The sequence below is a fragment of the Zonotrichia albicollis genome, chromosome 2 (genome assembly GCF_047830755.1).
Source record: "Zonotrichia albicollis isolate bZonAlb1 chromosome 2, bZonAlb1.hap1, whole genome shotgun sequence".
Taxonomy (NCBI): Eukaryota; Metazoa; Chordata; class Aves; order Passeriformes; family Passerellidae; genus Zonotrichia; species Zonotrichia albicollis.
In genome coordinates this window covers 98,360,530-98,383,254 of record NC_133820.1, presented here as the reverse complement: position 1 = coordinate 98,383,254, position 22,725 = coordinate 98,360,530, and the positions used below count along the sequence as shown (strand labels likewise).

General features: G+C 41.5%; 1 protein-coding gene across 1 annotated transcript in view; it reads left to right on the top strand.

Annotated features, from left to right (window-relative positions):
- Nucleotides 1-899: 899 nt before the first annotated feature.
- The window catches only part of VWA3B (von Willebrand factor A domain containing 3B), a 62,051-nt gene continuing 40,225 nt past the window's right edge, over nt 900-22,725 (top strand). Inside the window, 8 exon segments of the mRNA XM_074535751.1 lie at nt 900-1,200; nt 3,351-3,447; nt 5,086-5,307; nt 6,883-6,977; nt 9,298-9,548; nt 11,794-11,953; nt 17,513-17,682; nt 19,599-19,723. Coding sequence (XP_074391852.1) covers nt 3,408-3,447; nt 5,086-5,307; nt 6,883-6,977; nt 9,298-9,548; nt 11,794-11,953; nt 17,513-17,682; nt 19,599-19,723 — 1,063 coding nt within the window. The 5' untranslated portion in view covers nt 900-1,200; nt 3,351-3,407.

Here is a 22,725-nt window from a genome sequence, read left to right as displayed (position 1 = left end):
TTACTCTTTGATTGCATAGTAAATCAGAGCAAAACAGGTAAAGCACAAATCTCAGCCTGTCTCTCAGCTGGAAACTGATCTCACAAACAATTACAGACCAAATACGGCAATTAAACACCTGGGGTTCTGGTTATCTTAGGTCAACAGGAGCTTTTTAATACCAAGTTCAGGTTTATGGTGCACATATTTTAGAATAGTTTTTATTTTGCTTTCTCCAGAAGGGTGAAGGAGCTGGGCCTGTTCAGCCTTGAAAAGACATGACTGAAAGGGGACCTCCTTAGTGCATGCAATTATCTAAAGGGGGGATGCCAAAAGGAAGGAGCCAGGCTCTTCTCAGTGGTGGCAGTCGCCAGGACAGAGGCAAGGGGTAGAAACTGATGCACAGGAAGTTCCACCTGAATATGAGGAAGATCTTTACTGCAGGGGTGACCGAGCACTGGAACAGATTGTCCCGAAAGGTTGTGGAGTCTCTCTCACTGGAGATACTCAGAACCATCTGGACACAATCCTCTGCAATGTGCTGACCCTGCTTGAGGAGGTTGGACAAGATGACCCACTGTAGTCACTTCCAACTTGACTGATTCTGTGATTGTGTGAGCACAGCAACTCCCCAGCCAGTTCCTCTGACTTAAAGAAAGGACATGCGTGGCTGCTCTTGTTATAAATATTGTCAACGGCTTAGCCTAAATTAAGAATTAACGAGACCAGAAGGCTCGAATGCTCTATATATAGATTTCTGTAACTCTCCAAGTTGGCCCGTGTATTTCTGGCTCCCCAAGGAATGAATGCACGGCGTTGTACAGGCGCCTGTTGAGGATGAATTTATTCCGCATCGGTGTCGCCGCGGCAGCAGTGGCAGGGGAAGGGGCAGGGTGGGGGCGCTGGCAGGAGCAGGGGCAAGGACAACGGCAGGGACAGTGGCACGGTCAGGGACAGTGGCCCCGGAGCCGCCATCATGCCAATGCCCGTGCCCGTGGCCATCATGCCCGTGTCCATGCCAATGCCCGTGCCCATCATGCCCGTGCCCGTCCCGCCGGCCCTCAGGCAGCTCAGCCCTCGCGCCGTCCCTCCCGCCGCTCGGTGGTTGCGGCGCGGGGTGAGGCCCGGCCGTGCCGTAGCAACCGCGCTGTCTCCAGGCTCTCACCGGCTCCGAGCGCGGCCGGGCAGGCGGCGGTGCGGAGAGGCCGCGGCTGGAGGCAGGTGAGGGCGGAGGGCGGCCGGGCGGGCGCCACCGCGCTGGGGGAGGAGAGGAGGCGGCTCAGGCGGCCGCCCCGGTCCCGCCGCAGAGCAGCGGCAGCCGGGTCCCGGCGCTAGCGCAGGGCTGGCGCCGAGCCGTGGTCCTTCACCCCGGAGGCCCCGGCTTCTCTTCCCCGTTGCCATGCGGTGATACAGGGACGCGGCCGGTTGCCTCAGGTGGCCTCTGAGAGGCCGCAGCGCCGGTGGGCGACGTAGCCGGGGCTCATCTTGGCCCTTGTCCCGCTCTTCCCCTCTTCCAAGGCCCCGCTGTGGTTCGGCTGTGACACCTGTGCCCTGTTTGAAAAGGGACCCCATCAGTGTATAAACATCTAAAGGGAGGGGGGCGGACGGGGGTGTGTGCCAAGAGGAGGGAGCCGCGTTCTTCTTAGTGGTGCTAATCACTAGGACAGGAGGCAAAGGGCAGAAACTGATGCACGAGAAGTTCCACCTGAATAAGAGGAAGAACTTGGCTGTGGGGGTGACTGAGCACTGGAACAAATTGTCCAGAAAGGTTGTGGAGTCTCCCTCCCTGGAGATGTTCAAGAACATCCTGGACACAATCCTGCACCATGTGCTCTGGCAGAAAGCTCTGCCTGCTTGAGCAGAAATTAGACCAGATCACCCACTGTGGTCTCTTCTGACCTGACCCATTCGTGATTTCATGATTCCATTTCCTCAGTGGGCAGCCACCAGGCTCAGCCCCCTGCACTGCCTTTTTCTGGGTTTTGGTGCTTCAGGTGGTGTAGGGCAGCTTCTTGGGCTGTAAGGCGTGTGGGCTTTCCCAAGACATTCCTGCCTGTCAGGGACAGCCCAGCAGAATGGCCTCAGCAAACATTGCCACCCACATATGCTACACACCCCAAGCCAGTGCTGGGTTACGGCTTTAGCAGTTTGTTTGCACTGGCCAGAGCAGAAAGGGTAGAGGTGCTCAGATGAACTCTGGTTCACCTTTTGAAAATAACCTGTTTGGATTCAGATCTTGGGCTGAAGGTCATCCCAGCTACCATTGGTTTTGAGCTCTCTGTTTCCAAGATTTGAGGCAAAACTCAGTGTTTCCATTGGAAGTTGCTTCATCTGTTTTCAAATGCTCCTTTTCGTACAGAGCTAACATTTCACATCCAGGTGTTGTTCACAAGCAACTAGAGGTGGTGCTGGAGGCTGAGGCAGGGAAAAATCTGTTGCCATATCTCTGGGCATCTGGAAAATGAGTCAGCACCTGGGATTCATTCTCTGATGCATGCTAGAATATGTCTTAGCTATTACCATGAGAGTACTGAAATGAAATGGGTTATATGTTTCCACATGAGTATTTAAACCCATATAAGAGGAATAAATAGCATGTTCCATTCTGCAATGAAGAAAGAGGGAGAAGACTAAGACTTTGGGTTAAATATTTATCCTGGTTTTGCTTAACTGTGGGAAAAACTGCTTGATGACAATGGCTGACAGCTGGCCTGCTAGTGATTCATAAATATCTCTTATTCATTCATTTTACTTACTTAAAGAAAAACCAAAGCACTAGTGTCTCAAAGCAATACACTCAGCCACTGTATGCTACCTTGCTTTGTCTAGCATTTTGTCTTCTGTTCCTCTGCTGTGTCTTATTCACACTTGGGCCTTATACCGAATTCACACACATAATTCCTTTTCTTTGTGACTCAGCTTGTAGTCTTATATGTAAAGTTATGAATCTCTAAACAAAACTGGATCTCAGATACTTCCAGGTTTAGTCATCAACTGGATTATAGCAAAGGTAAGGCATACTGCAAAGCAATAATAGAATATTATACACTGGCTGACAGCATGCCAAAGCACCACACTCATTTTTCTTGCATATTGGCTCTTTTTAATGATGATTTGGAGTGAAGGAAGGGAAAAAATATTACCAGTTTCCTGATTTCCTGCTTTTGAGCTTGTGGATCCCTGTCAGATCTGACATCAGCCTTTCTTGAGGAGGGGAGTAGCTATCATTTTTACATCATTTTTACATTATTTTTTTGCTTGTTGAAAACCCTGATCTCATCCTTCTGTGGTTTATTATTAGCTGGGCATGTGGAACTGGTCTCTAGTTCATGTTGACCTGTGCATGGCAATATTTTAATTTTTTAAAACAGTGATTCCCCAAGGTTTCAGAATAAAGCAAAGAGGAGCTGCCAGTCAAGAGTTCTGTCATGACTGCTAATCCATCTAAGAGACTTGCCTGGAGCGACTGTGAGTATTTCATCACTATTTTTGCATAGATTCCATGTTCTCCTAGATAACTTCCAGTTTTCCTTTGGAGCACTGTGGTGTGCATGCTGGCTGTAGACAAGCCATTCTGAAGCTGTGCCACACTCACCTGGGCTGTGTGTGGGGTGCTGTGCTGACTTTTATGTATTTTTGGGGAAGGAAACTGGGAATGACTGTTGAAGTGACTATAAACAATGCCTGACTGTATTCAAAGCTCGAGCAGCTGCAAACCTACACCTGCCTCTCTCTAGAGTTAACATCTGTCACTGCTGCTTCTGCACAGAGCAAAGGAGGGATGGTAAAATGCCAGCCTCTACAGGCATGCCAGCCCAGCATCCTGCTTGTAGGACTGATGGCTGTGAAAGAACTCATGTCAGTCTACACTTCATGGAAGCCCTCTGTCTCTGAAGGATGATTTCTGAAGATAAGAGTCTTATTTCCTTTATGTAGTGTTAAATGTGGAACTGTCTATCTAATGAACTTTTCGAACCAGGTTGGTTGTTATAATACTTGAATTTAGCAGGGAGTTCTAATAATATTCCATACAAGACTGAAGATTATTTTGGAGGCATTAGAGACAGAGGTACCTTTCTTTGTATTTTGGGTCAGTTCAATGTATGCAGTACATTTACAAGCAGTTTATGGTATATGGGCAATGGACGACTGGGACACACCAGATTATGCTGGTACTGGAGAAAATGTACAGAAATTTCCAAAGACCACAGAAAATAAACTTAGATACACAAGGACATTTAATCAACTAGAGACAGCTTAGCTCATGCAGAGTATTTTGGGAATGAACAGGAAATACAAAGTCCTCCTAGAACCTCTGTGCTGAAGAACAGAGGCATTATTGTTTGTCATTGCTTCCATTTCTGCCTCAGCACTCTGGGGTCTGAGCTGCTGCTGCTGCCAAATGCAAGTAGAGCTAGCCTAGCAAACCATACTGCCATGCTCAGGTGTGTCCCATGTCCTGTAGAAGTTAAAAGGAACCTGGACCTTCATGTCCATGATTTCTGTGCATGCACATGATCCATCACAGCCCAGAGCAGAAACTGACAGAACCATCATTTGAACTTGAGGCAAGTGATTTGACCAGAGGGAATCTCACCAGCCTTGCAATAAAGTCAGGTTCTTCTGGGGACAATGCTATTGCTTATGGGAGGAGTTCAACGTAAAATTTTTAGGAAATACTTGTTCATTGCATAATGCTTCTACTGTGTATGTAGTAATGGTCTGAATCTTTGAATGCCTATTATGTGTTCTGATTTCCAAGACTTAGGAGAGATGTCTTAGGAGTTGGAAGAAGTGCCATTTGGCAAACTGGACTTATATTTCAGGGCTTGAATTTCAACATAGAAGAGACATTTACTTTAATAAATTGAAAGTGAATGTATATGGATGAATAGAAAGATGTAACAGCAACTGGATGTGTAGGACTGAGAGCAGCTTTCCAGATTAAGGACATTATTCAGTATTAAAAAAAGAAAACAAGAGGTAAGCTATACATATATACAGTACCATGGAATACAGGTAAAGAAAGGAGAAATTAATCTCATTTGGTTTTGAAATAGTTTGGTTACAATATAAATGTAGTGTTTCCCTCATTTCTCTTTACAGCAGTTGCCTTTGATTCAAAGCACAGGCAAGACCCTGAAGATTTCCACAAGGTCCACAAGAAGAAATCAAAAGAGAAGAAAAAGAGTCTGGAAGTTGGTCAGTGGAGAGCAGATGTACAGTCCCTTGTTTCTTCTTCTGAATGGCTTCAGCGTTATGGTCTCAAAAGAAACAAATTGTCCCTGTCCCAGATTTTATCCCAGATTGGATTCCAGCACAGGAAAGGTAAAAGACATATCAATAACAGGATAATAAATCCCCCAACTTTGAATAGTCTAGAGCGTCACACTGATTCTGCACCCCAATGTATGCAGTGGAGATTTTCACATTCTCTCTTATGATAATGGCAGAAATGGAAGCTGTATCCGCAGTTGCTGACATTGCCAGTTCAAAGAACTGAGAAACTCCTTCTCCTTTTAATGTGAGAAGGACTTAGGATCTGAGAATGGCTTTCCTTACCCAACTGTAAGTTCTTTCTTTACCCTAGGCTGCAGTTCACATCCTCACCAATATAGCTGTTGCTCAGAAATAGCTAGTGCTGCTGAGACTGTTAATCTTTTTCTTGCAAATAACACGCGATAAGATCTCTGTCTCCTTTTAGATGGCAAACATAATGTATGCCATGCCATAATCTGTGATCTACTATTGATCATCAGGGTTAGTAAACGTGCTTGGGAATAGGATATTATTTCTGGGTATCCAGCTTTAAGGAAAAAGTGAAATTTAATTAGAATTCAGTCTGCTTTTCATGCAAAGTCAGACTATAGAGAAATGTTCCTTTGCAGTTATCTGACAGCTGGAGGGGAAGAGTTTGCTAATAATTATTAACCACTGCCATAATGGTGCTTTGCAGAGCATGGTAATATATTCTTTTCTTTGAACAGCTTGCTGCCTGAGAAGTAGGAATTGTAATGTATTGCCATAGTTCTAGGTTGCATAATTTAAGGTTTTGGCTGGCTTGTGTCCATGGGGCATTCAAAGATCACCAGTGCAATTCCTGATATCTTGTATGCTGCAGATGAAGAAGAAGCTGTTAAGCAGGGTTAAAGTTGTTACAGTGTTAGGAGCAGAATGTACTAGCTTGGCAGGGCAGCATGGTGTACAGATAGCTGCTTTATGACGTTAACTATTCCCACCCCTAATGTTTTCCTATCAGTGGAGATCCCGGAGAAGATTTCTAGCTAGTGAAAGTGCAGAGTGCACCCTTTTCCTTAGATGCACTCACTTCTGCACCCATTAAGTTGTGTAAGAGAACAGCATTATCTGTACCAGATTTTGTATTTGGTTTGACAGACAAATATTTGCAGTCCTGTTGTGGATTGCCCAAACCTCACAATAATTAAAGTCCTGCGTAGCTTTTTGGCCTGTAAGTAATTAGATGTGAGTTTTTTCCTCACTTCTGACTAAACTGGGAGGAAGCAGCAAAAGCAGGGCTGCTGTATGGGAGGAAAATGAACCAGGAGCCAAAAGGGACTGCAGCCCAGGTAGTGCCCTCACTGAACAGGATACAGTCCTGCAGCAGGGCGAGGTAATTAACCAAGCCTAGGGTCCAGCCAGGGAATGCAGCCAAGGACAGCAGGAGATGCAGCCAGAGGTTGAAAGCCTCAGGGCCCCATCATAGATATAATCAGAAAATAAAACAAAAGCAGAATTAGAATTTCTCTCAAGTTTCTTAATGTCAAGAGCTCAATACTGATGCAAGTGCCTCACACATGGATGACGTACACGTCAGCCTGGAAAATACCTTTTTGAAGTAGTTCTGAAGATTAGCAACTTGATATTTTGTAAATTTTACTGTAGATTATGTGACCACCTTGGGGAAACCTGTGGCTTCTCGATATGCAGATGGTCTGTTTCCTCAGTACAAGAGAGCACAAGATGGCAGCGTGTATAATGTAAGTGTGGCTGGCTTGTGTTACCTTCCCTATGCACTTAGAGGTTATCACTGTAGCAGAAGGATGAGACTAAAATGCTTTCCTATGACAAAAAATGCTTTTGTTCTTTGTGAGAACTTTATCTTCTGATAATTTTTTCTTCTGTTTTGTCAATCTGTTTGTGATAACTATCAGTGGTAGAAAAATTAGATATCTTTTTTCCTTTCTAAGTCTTAGTCTCTTGCCTTGGTGCAGCATTCCAGTAAATCTTCTCCAGACATGATTGCAGTTTCTAAGCAACATCTACCCTGTCTTGAAAAAGGGAACCCTTAAAGAGAAGATGCTCAGAACCAGTTAAAAAAATAAAATTGTAATCAATAAAACAAATGGGGACACTGAAATAAGAAGACATAATGCACTGTCATTGCCAATGCAAAGCAGTGCTTTGCTTAGTGCCAGCAGGTCACAAAAGGCTCAGTCTATTCTACAGAGACAGCTAGCTGGATCTCTGCCCAGGCTCATGTTCTAAGGAATGTCTTAGCAACAGCTGCTGGCAACCCCATTGTTAAGAGAATGGATTCTGATTGAAGAGATGTGCCTGTGAGTGTGGAAGGGAGAGAGTTAATTTATAAAAAATTTTACAAAAGCAAATGGCTTGTCATTTTTCTGATGACTAGAGTCACTTCTGATGTCACAATGCTTAAAAATGGGTAAAAAACCATTTCAGGGAGCCTTTTCCCCTCATTTTAGTCCCATTAATTCAGTATGAAATATCTATGTAATGTCTTTTAATCTTAGGACATGTGAGTAGCAGGAAAGACATTTTTGCTACTATATAAAATCTGGTCAGATCTCCTTTAGGATGTTGAGTGCATATTGTATACAGTTAGTACAGGCTTAGAGGAAGCCATTTGAAACAGAGTAGGTTCTGAGAAGAGCTGGTAGGATGAACTGCAGTGGAGTGATGATCTTACAAGAGGGCTTGGTTGATGCTGAAATGTAAGCCTGAAAGAAGACAGAAGAAGAGTGGTATTATTGCCCTTGAATGCTACAGAAAGGCAAGTTACAGGGATAGGGAGAAGCTGTACTTTTCTCTGCTAGGCATGCTAGTCCAAAAATAAATGGATACAAACTGAATGAATAAAATTAGGCAGGACAGTCAGAAGTTTGCTGGCCCTCAGAGAAATGGAAATCTGCACTTGCTTACTACACATGAGGGAATATTCTAAGAAAACCGCTTTATTTAAGATGGAGTTTGGTTGGTGTAGTGCAATAAACTTTGTATGAATCTGACTGTCATAGGAGGAAACTGGATTTCTAAGTGCTCCTTCCCAGGCCGACATTCCTTTGGCAGAGTGCCTGAGACTCTGTATCTGGGAGGCACATTACAGGGCCTGAGTTGATATTAAAGAACACAGAAAAATACAAATGAGAGGAAGAAATGTGCAGACTGACACACAAAATGTCTTCTCTCTGAGAAATGTTCTTGTTTAAAAACATTTGTATTTCCAAGGTTTTGTACTTAGTCCTGGAAAAAAGTTAGAGGTAGAAGGCAACAAGTAAATCAGCTCACATGGGCCAGAGATATTGGGGAAATCTGTGGTGCATTTTTAGACTCACAGGCTATGGTGAATGTGTATACACTTATTCATAGGGAGGATGTGCTGGTTTTAATTTTAATACTGAATCTAGACTTGACTTTACTGAAAAGATATGGGAAGTTTTAGTTGTTGATTGCAGTTAGTTGAACTAAATTTGCCTAAGCACCTACCCACAAATAGTTAATCTGTAATGCTGGGCATTGTTAGTTGAATAATAGTACAAATAAGAAACTTTTTACATTTTCCTTTCATATGCTGAAGACAAAGTGGAGATTGAAGTGCCCTAGAACCAAACCTTATGCTGCCTTGTATTGCTGGAAAAATTTTTTTAAAAGCCAGTCAAAGTTCTAGTCTGAGAAGGTACAAAGTTTCTGTGTCCTTGTTTGTTCCCCCATCTGCTCTGCAGCCCTTTCTACATCTTAGCCTGTGTTCAGCTCATTCTAATTGCTCCAGTTTTGAGACAGACAAGTCAGACAACCCACTGGCACTGTCCCATGCTCACATAAAAAGATTATGAAAAGCAATTAGGACAAAATGCAATGCCTTTTCTTTATAGCTTAGATGCATTTGTCAAGTATTTGCTCTTGAAACAGTGGAGGGAAAATGGGTTTTTTTTACTGCCACCTTAGCTGGCATATCTGACACTTACAAACTAGCTATGCAGCTGTGCTAAGCTTGGGGCTGCATTTGTATTATTTGTTTTGATGTTCAATTTCCTTCTCTCCCTTATTTGAATAAAGCTGACAGCCAAAAAAGAACTGATTCTTCATTTTGTGGATTGTCTAATTGGAGCTATTGAGCTGTATGAGCAGCGAATGGAATGGTTAACCAGTGAGAGCCGGCAGATATTTGGAGTGATTCAAGAACAGTGCATTGTCATTGTGCTGGATTTTGGCACTGCAGCTCCAACTGAATTTGATCTATGTCGGGATGCACTTTCTATGGTGCTTGTGGAACAGGTGATACAAATTTCCAGATTCAACCTCATTCGGTAAGCAGAAAGAATCCGAATCAAGAATGGTTTGGGTTGGAAGGCACTTTTAAAGGTGATCTCATCCAACACCCCTGCAAATGGGCAGGGACACCTTCCACCACACCAAGTTGCTCACAGCCACATTCAACTGCACCTTGAATGTTTCCAAGGATGAGGCATCTCCCACCTCTCTGGGCAACCTGCTCATGTGTTTGAGTACCCTCATTGTAAAAATTCATTTTCTTCATTTTGTCTAGTCTGAATATAGATTCTTTTAGTTTAAAACTATCATCTCTTGTCATATTGCTACAGGCCCTATTAATAGACTCCCCATTTTTCTTTTAAGTCCCTTCAAGTACTGAAAGGCCACAATCAGGTCTCCTCAGGGTGGACAAAGAAGTCCAAGTCAGCCCATTGCTGTAGAATAAAAAGGAGTTGCGTGTTATACATGTTTGGATAAGGGACTTTCTATACTGGAAATTGTCATGGTTCATGTCATGCTAATATCTGTAGATTTCCCACCAATTTTCGCCCATAGCCATGTTGAACTTGCCACTTCAGTGTAACAGAAGGCTGCTGTTACCCTGAAGAACAGATAAAGGGTAACAACACACATATTGGCACATCTGCAAAATCAGATGGATTTGCAAAAGCAGTAATGCCCTTCAGATGTTGCAGTATTAGTAAAATAGTAAAACAGTGAGGTGCTATCTGACCACCTATTGCATTCTTGTGTCTTTAGACATTACAGGTTTCTGCCTTGCAGCTAAATGTGCACTCCTCCAAGAGCCATAGGCACAGGCATAGCCGTTTGTGTTTCTGTAGATTTCCATGGTCACAGAAATCAGTAGCAGCACTAGGAAACAATAGTAGATTTCCATAACAAAAGAAGATTTCCAAGCGCTTGTTCCCTAAGAGGAATAAATTAATTTGCATTTAGTTAGAAGAATAGAAGTAGCTATTCGTATTTTACCTATCTACAAAAATTCTCATGCATGCATGAGAGTTTGAATGTTTGGTTTGGATAGATGAGTGGAAAAAAATGATGCACAAATTAGGTAATATAATTTTAAAATTGGCTCCACAATGTTAACTTGCAGTTACATGGTGATTCTTAATGTTATTTTACCCAGGCACAGGTTTGATTCAGGTGCCCTATCTTAATTCTCTAGATTGTGATACTACTGAGATTTGAAAAGGAGAATAATAAAATCCCAGAAAGGTTTGGGGTGGAAGGGACATTATAGACCATCTAGTTCCAAGCCCCCTGCCATGGGTAGGGACATCTTCCACTAGAACCAGTTCCTCAAAGCCCAGTCCAGCCTGGCTTTGAACACTTCCAGGGATGGGGAATTCACAGCTTCTCGGGGCAACCTGTTGGAAAAGTAGATATTTTCCAAAGAAGATATTTTCCAAAGCAGATAGGTTCCATAGTTTTTGAGAACAGAAAACTTTTTCTTTAAAAATGAACTGCAAAGCCAAGTCAAAATTGAAACAATAATTATGTTCATCAATTTGTTTGTTTTTGCAGGATGGAAACAAAAGACAATATAGTATATAAATTACTACTTTAAAAGAATCTTGGATAATATATTTGCCTTTTAGATTTGCAGGAAACTCTTCAAAATAGTTCTTGATGGAATATCACAGATACTGGGACCGGTTGATTTTATAGTTCCTTTCTGCCTTTTTATGTACAAGTGCACAGGCAAAAGTGCTGCTTGTCTTTGTACTTCTGTTCATCCATTAAGACTACAGTTTTTTGTCAATTAAAATACCAAAAAGCCTAGCATCATAAATTTTATTTTTGGTGGCTAGGTAAAGATCAGCTGTACTACCAAAAAAAGTGCTCAGACACCAAGATCGTGGAGCAAGTTGTGGAACAAGACCTGTGGAATACACTTTTCTTTTGCATGCCCTGTGGAATAAACTTTTCTTTTTCATGCCCATACTTTAAAAAGCTGATTGAGATTTTATGATAAGAAGAATTATGAATCAGGAACACTTTTAAAAAGATTTTATCTCCTCTGATCCTACTTTGGAAACAGTTGTGTCAAAAAACCACCTTGTAAAAGTACAGTATTTTTCTAATGGTTTCATTTTTTCTCTGCTTCCTTTATTGCAAGTCTAGATTTAGTATCTGTAGTATACTGTAATTCTTATTTAAGAATATAAAAGAATTGTAACAATAGCAGAGCTCCACTCTCTTGTTCTGCCAGCATGATTCTCACTCTTTCTGATTTATAGTTAATCTCATTTTCAGGGCTGCTCAGGATCTCACGAAGTGGCAGCAGAAATGCACTCCTGTGTCTGAGCGTGCTGTAAAGTCTGCAGTTCGATGGCTCTGGAGGCTGGAGCGTATGACAGCTGTCAGCCACAGCAGCTCTGCTGAAGCTCTGCTGGAAGCCATGGCTGATGAAGCGGTAAGCTCATGCATCTTTTCAGAAGCCCAAGTAAATCCAAGAGTGTTCAGTGCTAGGCTGGCTGCTGTGATTTGCCCTGATCAATGCTGCAAAGATAAATATTCATGTCAGCATTTGGAAAGGACTTTTATTCCCCTCAAGTGAAGCTCTATACTATGCTTAATGATTGTCTTTTTATGTAAATGTACTGTATTTTGAATGCAGAAACTTGTTTATTTTCTTTTCTAGAGTACCCAGAATAAATAACATTCAGTCATTAAGGGAAACAGAAAGCATCTTCCTTTCCACTTTCTTTGCCATATAAGTTTTTCAGGGCTTCAGGTTTATGAGAAAATTTCTAGTATCAACATTACTGAAGGCAGAGAAACCATTTTTATTTTGTTTAGCATCCAACTTGCTCATGAAAAGTTATATTTAAAATTCAAAAAAGTGAGTACAGAGATTTATGGAAGCATTAGCTTATGATAGGGCTACACACATCCTTTTTCATCAGCCAGGTGATAGCTAGACTTTCTTCCAAGACAGAAACAAAGCATGCACAGTTATTCCTGCAATTAAATGCTGTTCATTTTTAAAAGTGCCCTATTACTTTATTCACTAAAATAGAGTTACAAGAAATGAAACATGTATGCCATCATATCAGCTAGTCACTTGAAACTTGTGTTTTTAAAGAGATATTTTATGACATTTCCTTAAAATATATATTCTTTCAGTTCTCTAATACCTGAATTTAATGGAAAATTTGGCCTACTGTCTGTGGAGTAGAGTCATTGGTTGTCACTGCTGTTAACATCCATCCCTGTGCACAGATCCAATCCTAACTCATGTAAATCTCTTTCTAGAACATTGTTTGAGGGAGAAGGTAAATTTTGCTTGAGTTATGTTCTGCTTCCTTATGCTGCTAGATTCTCATCCAGATGAGCCTTGGAAGGTCCTGCTTTATTAATATTAAAAAGGAACTGAGTAAAGAACAAATTGTTCGCCAGTGAAATTTTTTATGAATGCTTTTTTATGCCGCCTTCATAAATTTTATTAGCATTTTCAATTTGCAGTATTAATACTGATTTCCTGATGAGTAACTAAAATATTGTACTTAGATTTCAGCATTGTCTGGATGAAAAAAGTCTTGTTGGACCTGGTGGGTCTCTGATTGAATAAACAGAAATTAAAATCTGTCAGACAACGAAACATGTATTATTATTTTTCCAGATATTGGTGGGCCAATAGGCAATCTGGGGGAGTCAGTTGTGGCAGGTGCTCAACAAAAAACAAATTTCAATTGCTCCTAAACAGAGTCATTATCATTCATAACTGACAGTTCACTTAAGAGCAATGTTCACTGTAGTGCAGATAGGGGATACCCCATCCAGTCCTAGAGAAAACTTTGTCTACTTCCTGAGCAGTCATGAATAACTCATTCCTAAGAACTGGCTTCATCCACAGAAGTTGTTCCAAAACAACAGTTCTTTTTTTTTTTTTTTCCTGGACATGGCTCTTCTTGTCATTTCTTCAGCTGGTCTTTTCTTTCTATATGTGGTGATTCCATAGATTTCCTTTCCTTATGACCTGTAAATCCCAAGCTCAAGATCAGTCTGCTGTAATGTTGCAATCCTTTGAGCTCTACCTGCCACAACTGCCTCCAGTTCTGTACAGGTGCCACTCCATGAAGTGTGGATCACTTATCCAAAACACCTCCCCACCAAGATCAAGACTCTGAAGATCTGTTCACGTTGTTCTCCTTTCTGTTCTTACATGAAGTTTGTTTGCTTGTTTAAATGTATAAATTACAATTTTCAAAATATGAAGGACTCACTTGAAAGGTTTTAACCTTTCCCCACTAGCCTGTGAGGAACATTTCCTTTGTGGTATGTCATTGCTGGGTTTGTGGTTAAGTAGAGTGGTTTATAATCTGTGGTTCATAATTTTTAAAAATTTTCGAGTGGGGGTTGTTTTTTTTTTCAGCTATTCCCAATAAATGCCAGCATTTTGAAAGTTACAGAGGCAGGCAGAGAATCCCTTGAAGAAAGTGTGAAAATTTCTATTCTTGTTGAATATCAAGTTTATGAATTAATGACAGTCATAGAGGGGAGGGAGAGAGAGAAGATGTGAATCTGCAGGAACACGGAAAAATGGTTGTGCAAATGTGCAGCATACCTCTGGGCCAGGAGCCTCTTCAGCAAAAGCAGTAGGAACATGGTGTTGTCCAAGGACTGGGTCTCATCTGGGAGACCTTTGTGCAGGTTCAGATAGCTTTTCAGCTGGAGGAGGCAGACAGGGAACTTTGTAAAACTGAACTAAAAGACAGATAGGTGCAAGAGTTCATTCTTGTTGTTTCTGGCCACATTTTTCTAAAGGTAGTAAGTATTATGTTAATCTTGTACTTTAATAAAATACAATCATTATCTCTTTACCTTTAGTATTTATCTAGAATTATCAGTGATGCTAGGACACCTGGTCCTGCTTGCTCCCAAATAAGTGGAATCTGTAACTATGGCTCCTGCCTTCCGCATGGAGTGTCTGGCTCCTCTGCAAGACCCAAGAGAAGTTCAAGATGGCAAGGTGCTGCTTCGTTCGTTGGTTTGCCTGATCCAGCCTGAAATTGGTTGGGCTACTTGGGAGAGACATCTTCCAGTGTTGAGGAAGGTGCCAAAAGGTCCACGAGGGAGGACATTTGAAATGCAGAAATTATTCAGGGAGCTGGCATACAAATCAGTGTCCAGGGCAATAGTGGAAATGTATGAGCACGCTTGTAGGTGATATTGAATTTGCATACTGCATTGCTTTACTACATACAATTATGTGAGTGCAGAGACATTTCCTCAGTGCCATCCCAGACGCAAACAGTTGTCTTTTGTGGTGCATATCCTGGGATTCATATTCATAAATATAGAATATTCATATTCATAGGATCATAGAGTCACAGAATGGTTTGAGTTAGAAGGGACCTTAAACACTGTTTAGTTCCCACACCCCTGCCATGGGCATGGACACCTCACTAGACCAGGTAGCTCAAAGCCCCCTTTAACCTGGCCTTGAACGCTTCCTGGGATGGGGCATTCCTGACTTCTCTGGACAGTTGTTCCTGGTGCCTTACACCCTCATAGTGAAGAATTTCTTCCTTGCATCTCATCTAAATCTACCATCCTTCAGTTTAAGGCCGTTCTTCCTTGTCCTTTTGGAAAGTCCCTCTCCAGCTTTCATGCAGGCCCCTTTAGGTACTGGAAGGTGCTATGAGGTCTCCCCAGAGCCTTCTCTTCTCTGGCTGAACAGCCCCAACTATCTCAGTCTGTCTTCATATGAAAGGTACTCCAGCCTTTTGATCATCTTTGTGGGTCTCCTCTGGACTCCCTCCAGCATATCCATGTCTTCTGATGTTGGGAGTCCCAGAGCTGGACACAGTGCTCCAGGAAAGGTTTCATGGGTGTAGAGTAGAGCGGCAGACACACCTACCTTACCTTGCTGGCCATGCTGATTTTGATGCAGCCTTGGGTACAGTTGGATTTCTGGGATGCAAGCACACATTGCTGGGTCATATTTAACTTCTCATCAACCACTACCCTCAAGTCTTTCTCTGTAGAGCTGCTCTCAATCCATTCTCCACCCAGCCTGTGCTTGAACTTGGGATTACCCTTACCAGAAGCAGGACCTTTCACTTGGCCTTGTACTTCATGAGATTCAATTGCTTCCATGTCTCAGGGCTGTCCAGGTCCCTCTGGATGGCATCCCTTCCTCCCAAGACATCAGATACCACACAGCTTGGTGGTGTTAGCAAACTTGCTGAAGGTACAGTCAAGTCTCACTGCCCTTGTCACCAACAGAGATGTTAAAAAGCGCCAATCCCCATACTGACCCCTCAGGAGCACCGTGGACATTCCACTTGGACATCAAACTGTCTGCCCCAACTCTTGGAGTGCAACATCCTGCCAGTTCCTTATCCACAGAGTGGTCCATCCACCAAATCCATGTTTCTTCAATTTAGAGACAAGGTTGTTGTGCAGAGCAGTGTAAAATTCTTGATAGAAGTCCAGGTAGTTGAGGTCAGTAGCTCCAGTGTAGAAGGTTACCAAATTGTCAGGCATGCTTTGCCCTTAGTGAAGCCATGTTGGCTTCTTATTTTCCCTGTGCTTTAGCATAGTTTTGAGGATGATCCACTCCATACTGGGCTCAGGGGTGAGTATATTCAAATGTATTTTTTCAGTTAAACAATGATTTATCAGGTATTTATCAGCCGGTATGTACCATGATATAGAGCTGCTATACTGCACATATTGTCTTGAAAGTCATCATGGGATAGCTGTTTATTACATTTATTTTTAATGATGGTGAAAATTCAAGGAACATACTCACCATGAGGATCATTACATGGATAAGCGCAGGTAACATAAAATCTCTCATAATGTAATATTCAAGCAATAACTAAAGGATATTTTTCCAGGTTCTCTCACTTCTTGTAATACCATTTTCAGAATATAAGTGTGTGTGGTTATAGTAAAACTGCCAAGCTCCCTCTGCCTTGGGAAGTATAAAAATTACAAATCATCTGTAAATACCAGCAATAGAATTCAAATAATCACAGAATCAAAGAATATGCTAGGTTGGAAAGCACCCACAGGATCACTGAACCCAGCTTCTGGCCCTGCACAGGACCATCCCCAAGAATCATACCATGTGGTGAAAGTGTTGTCCAAACACTTCTTAAACTCTGACAGGCTTGGTGCTGTGACCACTGTTCCAATGCCCAACCACCATCTGTGTAAAAATTTTTCTAATATCCAACCTAAACTTTCCCTCACACAGCTTCATGCCATTCCCTCACTGGTCATCACAGAGAAGAAATCAATGCCTACCCCTCCTCTTCCCCTCATGAGGAAGTTGTAGACTGCCATGAGGTCTCCCCTCAGTCTCCTTTTCTCCAGGCTGAACGGACCAGGTGACCTCAGACACTCCTCATACAGCTTCTGTCAAGACCCATCTTTGTTGCTGTCTCTTGGATGCTCTCCAATAGTTTAGTGTCTTTCTTATATTGTGACCATAACTGCACACAATATTCAAAGTGAGGTTGAACTAGTGCAGAGCACAACAGGAAAATCACCTCCCTTGATTGCCATCTTTCCTAACCCCAGAATACCTGCTGCCAGTAAAACTATGTCTGATATAAAGTTCCTGCTTTTCAGCACTGGCAAGGCACCAACACAGCACGTCTCTTGATAAAAGTGACATATGGCACAGAGCCTTTTTCTGACTAAGGATGCAGTTGTCCTTCCTTACTCCTCTCTTTGGCTTCAGTTAATGTCTGTGGAAAGAGGTTTGCACTGGGCAGAATCAGAGCCAGGGACTGTGGGATAGGTTCCTGTCTCACTTGAGGAAATTTTGTGTAGCCTTCCTTTGAATTACTAGCATAAATGAGAGGAAGAACCAAAGATCTGAAAATCTTATAGACCAAGTAATGCATCAGTTTTACCAAATTTTCCTACTGAGGACAGGACAGTGCTTGAGTAAGTATCAGTCATTTATGTAAAACTGTGTCTTCAAATTACCTTTTTTTCTGTTTAATGACAGGTTGAATCTGTTTATTACTTTGCTGTGGGGGATGTTCCAGTGAACACAAAGCAGCTACTCCTTGAGAAAATTTCAGATGTCTCCTGTCCAATCAACATGGTGTCTTTCAATGCTAGGGAAGATGAAACTATTATTTTTCTGAAGGAGTTGAGCCACTTGGCCTCTGGCAGGTATGACAAAAAAGGACAGTAAAGATGACAGTATTCATGAAGTTCTTTGCTGTTAGAAGTGAGTGATATTGGGACATACCTGAGTATAATTCATGAGGAAAATGAGAAACAGCCATTCAGTAAGTGATCTGGGGATATGGGAATAGTCTTAAGATATATGACTAGTATTCAGGCCCTACTTAAACAGTCCATTTTTTTTCTGCATATGTTCTCACTGGCTTGCAGAAAGGCTATTCCCTTTTGGCTTGCAGAAAGGCTATTCCCTTTTTATGCCCAAAATCACTTGCCATCTGCCTCTCTCTTGAAGTCTGAAAAAAACTGTTCAGGGGAAATCGTCACAACGTAAAGTGAAATAAGTTTTTGTTGTGTTGCTTTGTACATTAGTACAAAGCATTACATTCCTATCCACAAGCACCAGAAAAAGAACTAGAGTTTTGTTGGGTCAAGTGCCATAGAGACAAGTACTGAAAAGGAGATGTCTGTCTGAAATGAACAGCTCATGGAATAACAGAAAAATGATGGGGTGTTATTCTTCAAGCCTTGTTGTGTGGAAAAGCAGTTCTGTAACATCCTCTCTAGCATCCTTTTGGAATGGTTGGTGGAAATTAATATATTCCACATGGCTTTTTGTCTGCTTTGTCCTGGGAATCAGCCATGTGGTAAGAATCAGCCTTTAGTATAAATGGATAAGACAACTTAAATCTTGATTCTGTTATCAAAATAAGGAAAACAAATGAACACATACAAAACCCACAAGACCAAACTCATGCTCAACAGCAAGAAGGCAGTAGGAGTCAGTAGGTGTTTCTCTGCTTAACAGAAGTCACCATACAGTTTCAGACTTGTGAAATTGCTGCTAGCTTTTTCTGTTTCACTATTGTTTGTGCAAGAGTGGGAAGCCCTCCAACAGTAGAAATCTCCCAAATGACAGCAGAGCAATTGGTAAGATGGCAGCTGCTTAGCTCTTTTATAGCCATCTGTGTTTAGAAATAGCTTTTAGGAGATGGGAGCGTCTGCCAAAAACAAGACTGGGAAAGTGTTATGTTTGCTCTGGTCTGATATGTGTTTAAAATGATTGTGGTCATTTGGAAGCATGGTACCTTTATGGTACCAGACACATTGCCAGTCACTATTCCTCATTTTCTTTTAGCAGTGTTTATACCTTCTTTATTAAAGGAAAGTGAGTGTTTCTTGTATGGTATAGACAGAGGCAAAAAGGGTTGTGGCAGGGAGCTAAGAGGAATTTTTTCTGTTTCATACTATTCTTACCGTCATCTTTTTGCATGAGTCTAGCTTTTGTGCAGAGACTTACAGGGCCTGTTAGTAACTTGCTGGTGAATGATTGCCCAACAACTGTATATAAGTTTAAGTCAGCTTTCCCACAGGAACAGCCAAGTTCATGGGCTTTTCATGCCTTGAACCTGTTTCTAGTGTACTTCTGTTTTAGAAATGCATCTTTTTCCTGCTCTGAGAGCTTCTCTGTTTTGACAATGAGGATAAATAAAGTCTGCTTATCATCCTGATTTGTATGTCCATAATGAAATAAATGTTCCTGCTAGGCTTTCAACTGGGAGGATAATCTGATAAAAAGGTGTTAGTGTCATCTCAGACATCTCAAATTACATGCCTGCTCAGCCTCTTAAAAGCATTAATTAAAAATAGATTTCCAGGAAATTGAAGAGTAAGGTGCTTTGCAGTTAGTAATATCAAAAAGAAAGAATATTCTACATGAGAAGACTTCAGAAAGTACATAAATGTATATAAAAAGCTTGAAAATATTAATCTTAATTAATATAATCTTATTGTAGTCGAAGCTTTAGATATGATTCTGTAGTTGTGTGTGTGAAAAACACCTCTAAAATTAGAGAAATATTTATGCATTTTGTGTACTGGTTGAAACTCATTTTGTATTTCAGATTCCATGCTTTTGCTGAGAAGAATAACTGTAGAGATGCTACTGGACCTGCACTAAAATATGAAGAGGATGGAAAAGGATTAATTGCCCTGAACTCTGGAAAAGTGAAAGGGAGAAGGCCACTAGGTAGACAATATAAATCCCAAGATTACGCTGATATTATGAGCAACATGTCAGAATAGAAGTGTAGTTTAGGAACTTGATGAATGTAAAATCAGAGGAAACCTGTAGGTGTGGGTGGGGTGAGGACAGGACTGCTCTGGAAATGGAAATTCTCTGTGTGGGAAGGAGAGGGCAAGGAAAAGAGAGAAATGAAGAGAGTAGAGGATGTGCATGTGAGAATGAAAGAAAAACGAAAAAAAGGGAGAAGATATTTTATTTAGGAATATGAAGAATGGTACTTGTGTGCTTATGCCAGTGACCTTGTGGAAATGTATGGAGAAATGGTTAAAAGGAAGAGGAATAGTGTGGCAGACTATATGATACAACAGCCAACATCAATATAGGCCAATTTCATTGGTAATATAAGGGGATTAAATCAACATGAGGCTTACTTGCTTGTCCCAAGAATTTGTCACAAAGGCAAAAAGCACAGTGAAGTGACCATAGAGAAGGCAATGCAAAATGGTGGTGGGAGGATTGATAGAAAAAATACCAGGAGGAAACAACCAAAATAAACAGTTTCACTGGTGGGTGGAGCTGGGCAGAAAGCTCAATGTGTTTCATATTAGTCACAGTGCTACTTCCTCTGGGTAAGTGTTCAGTGGGGGACTGGACTGTGGTTTCAGCCAGGGTGGGAGGAGAGGGGCTTGTGATATGAAGTGAGGCTTTGTGTGTCAAATCTGACGTCTTTCTCAGCAGGAGAGTTAAAAAAAATATTTCTTTTAGGCATCAGGAATCATAAGACATCTTTAGTCTAGTGGCTCAACACACCTACCCCCTTCTCTCCCTTTGTGCTGGGAGTATTAGTGTTGCCCCAAAGGCAGAACAATGTTATCCTCTTCTCCCTGTTAGGGAATGTGTGGCATAAGGTGGATTTGGTGTCTCATGTAAGGCTGTTTGTCAGTCTTGGACTGAGTGGCCCATATTTGGGTTGTAATCAAGTTTCTTGCATACTAATCTATCCTTCACTAGGGTCATGATTATAATAGCACAAGAGAAAGAACCATTGTGAGGGCCAGAACTAAAGAAGTGAGGTATCACCTGCTTTTTTGAGTCATGAAAGGACACTCATGGCTCCCCCTTGCAGAGTTTAGAAACCAACAGCAGAGTCTGCTTCAAAACGCTGTCGTTTCATACTAATGCAGAGCAGTATAATGATTGCCTTCAGTCTGCTGTGAGTGCTTTCTTGCTGTACCACATTTGGGGGTGTGCATGGGGGGAGCTGCCTCCCTCTTCCCCTGGGGCAGTCAGCCTGTTTCAATAGATGAGCCTAGAGCTCCTGTATGACTGAAATTACTTCCTCACCACTGTTTCTAAAGCTGAAGGTTGAATAGCTTTAATCACTCAAAAGGGCAGTAATCCCCTTGAAGTGCATTGTCACTTGTGTCTTATTGCTATTATGGAGTAGAATTTACACATTAAAAAGGAACACAATTAGCTTTCTGCATTTACTGGGTATTACAAGCACAGCCATGACATCACTGACAGCCAATTGGAGTGTTTCAGTCATATGCAGAATCTTAAGTCCTTTCAGAAAAGAAAACACATTGAAGACATTATTCTGGTCTGTGTCTGATTTCTCTTGTTTCAGAGACTCCTTCAAGGGCGTAGTAATAAGGCAATAAAAATAAAAGTGTTGGTTACTCACTAATGGGCTCTGAAACTGGTTCTTGGATATGTGGCATAAACTACGCAAGGAAATAAATAGAGAATGAACCAGAGATTTAATCCTCCAAATGTGGTGTTTCTAAAAACTAAAAGGAGGCACAGGAATATTTTGATTATGCCCCTTTTTGCACCACAAATGCAACAGCTGGAGGGTGAAACTCATAACCATGTTATATGGACTGGAAAAGCTGTTTTAGTGACATCTGATAGTTTCTGGGCATCCACTGAATATCAGCATTTTGCAAATACTGGATATCTTTATGTTGATTCCTTTTCATCTGCTTAACAAAACAAGTCAGAACTATTTAAAATTTTAGATAAGAGCTCAATTATCCCCTCTTTTGCATCTTGAGTAGACATTTAGAAAGCAAGTGTGATAAACTAACAATTTTTTGACACTCATTTTGAGTGGGTGCTCAAGATCAAAACAGGTGTAACTCATTAAAGAATTAGGGTCCTTTTGCTGGCAGTCTCAGATTTACTTCTGGCAGAGAAATGCTTTTACATAAAGCCTTATTTCACCAATGTGATTATATCTTCTTATCCAGCACTAATTTTCCTGTTATCACTTCTGCCTACATTCTTTGTGCAGTTTATTCATCTGTAAAAAGCTGTAGAATAAAGCAATCTTGTTATGTAGTTAAATTTATAAGTGGAAAGGAGGTGACATTTAAGTTGGAAGTCGAAGACAAGGAAGGCAAGGAATGGTGGAAGCTGTGAAGAAAAGATGTCTTTCTGAAAAAGGGCACATTCGTGTCATCTACTTGGAGTAACAGGGTGATAAGTGCTACATAGTGCTTGAAAAGCAGCAGTGCTTTGAACTAGATCCTAAAATGAATAAGGGTCCTTGGTGGCTGACACAGAAACAGTAAATTTCCGTGTAGTGGTTTCTGTGTGGTGGAATAGATGAGCTGGCAAGTGTAGAAAAAATGCAAATGGACTGAAATCAGGATTTTACTGATGTGAGAAATCCAAAGTGTCTGACCTTCTTGTGAGCAATATAAGGCTCTGTTCTTAGACATGCTTGATTTTTCACATGTGGGGAAACATGATAGGAATATTTCAGGTTATTGTGTGTAAAAAAGGAAAGCGTGAGAGCGTCATTCTCCTGTATGACATTGAAGTCAATGAACTCTGCGCTGTTTATGTACACTGACATGGGAAAGATTGAACTCTCCCTTTGGAGAGCCAGAATAATGACTGAAGAGTGGCTACTTTTCCTAGAAGCTGTAGCAAAGATCATTGCCTCTGCTTTTTTCTTGCATGTGCTTTGTCTAGTTTTAGCAGCCTAACCTTGG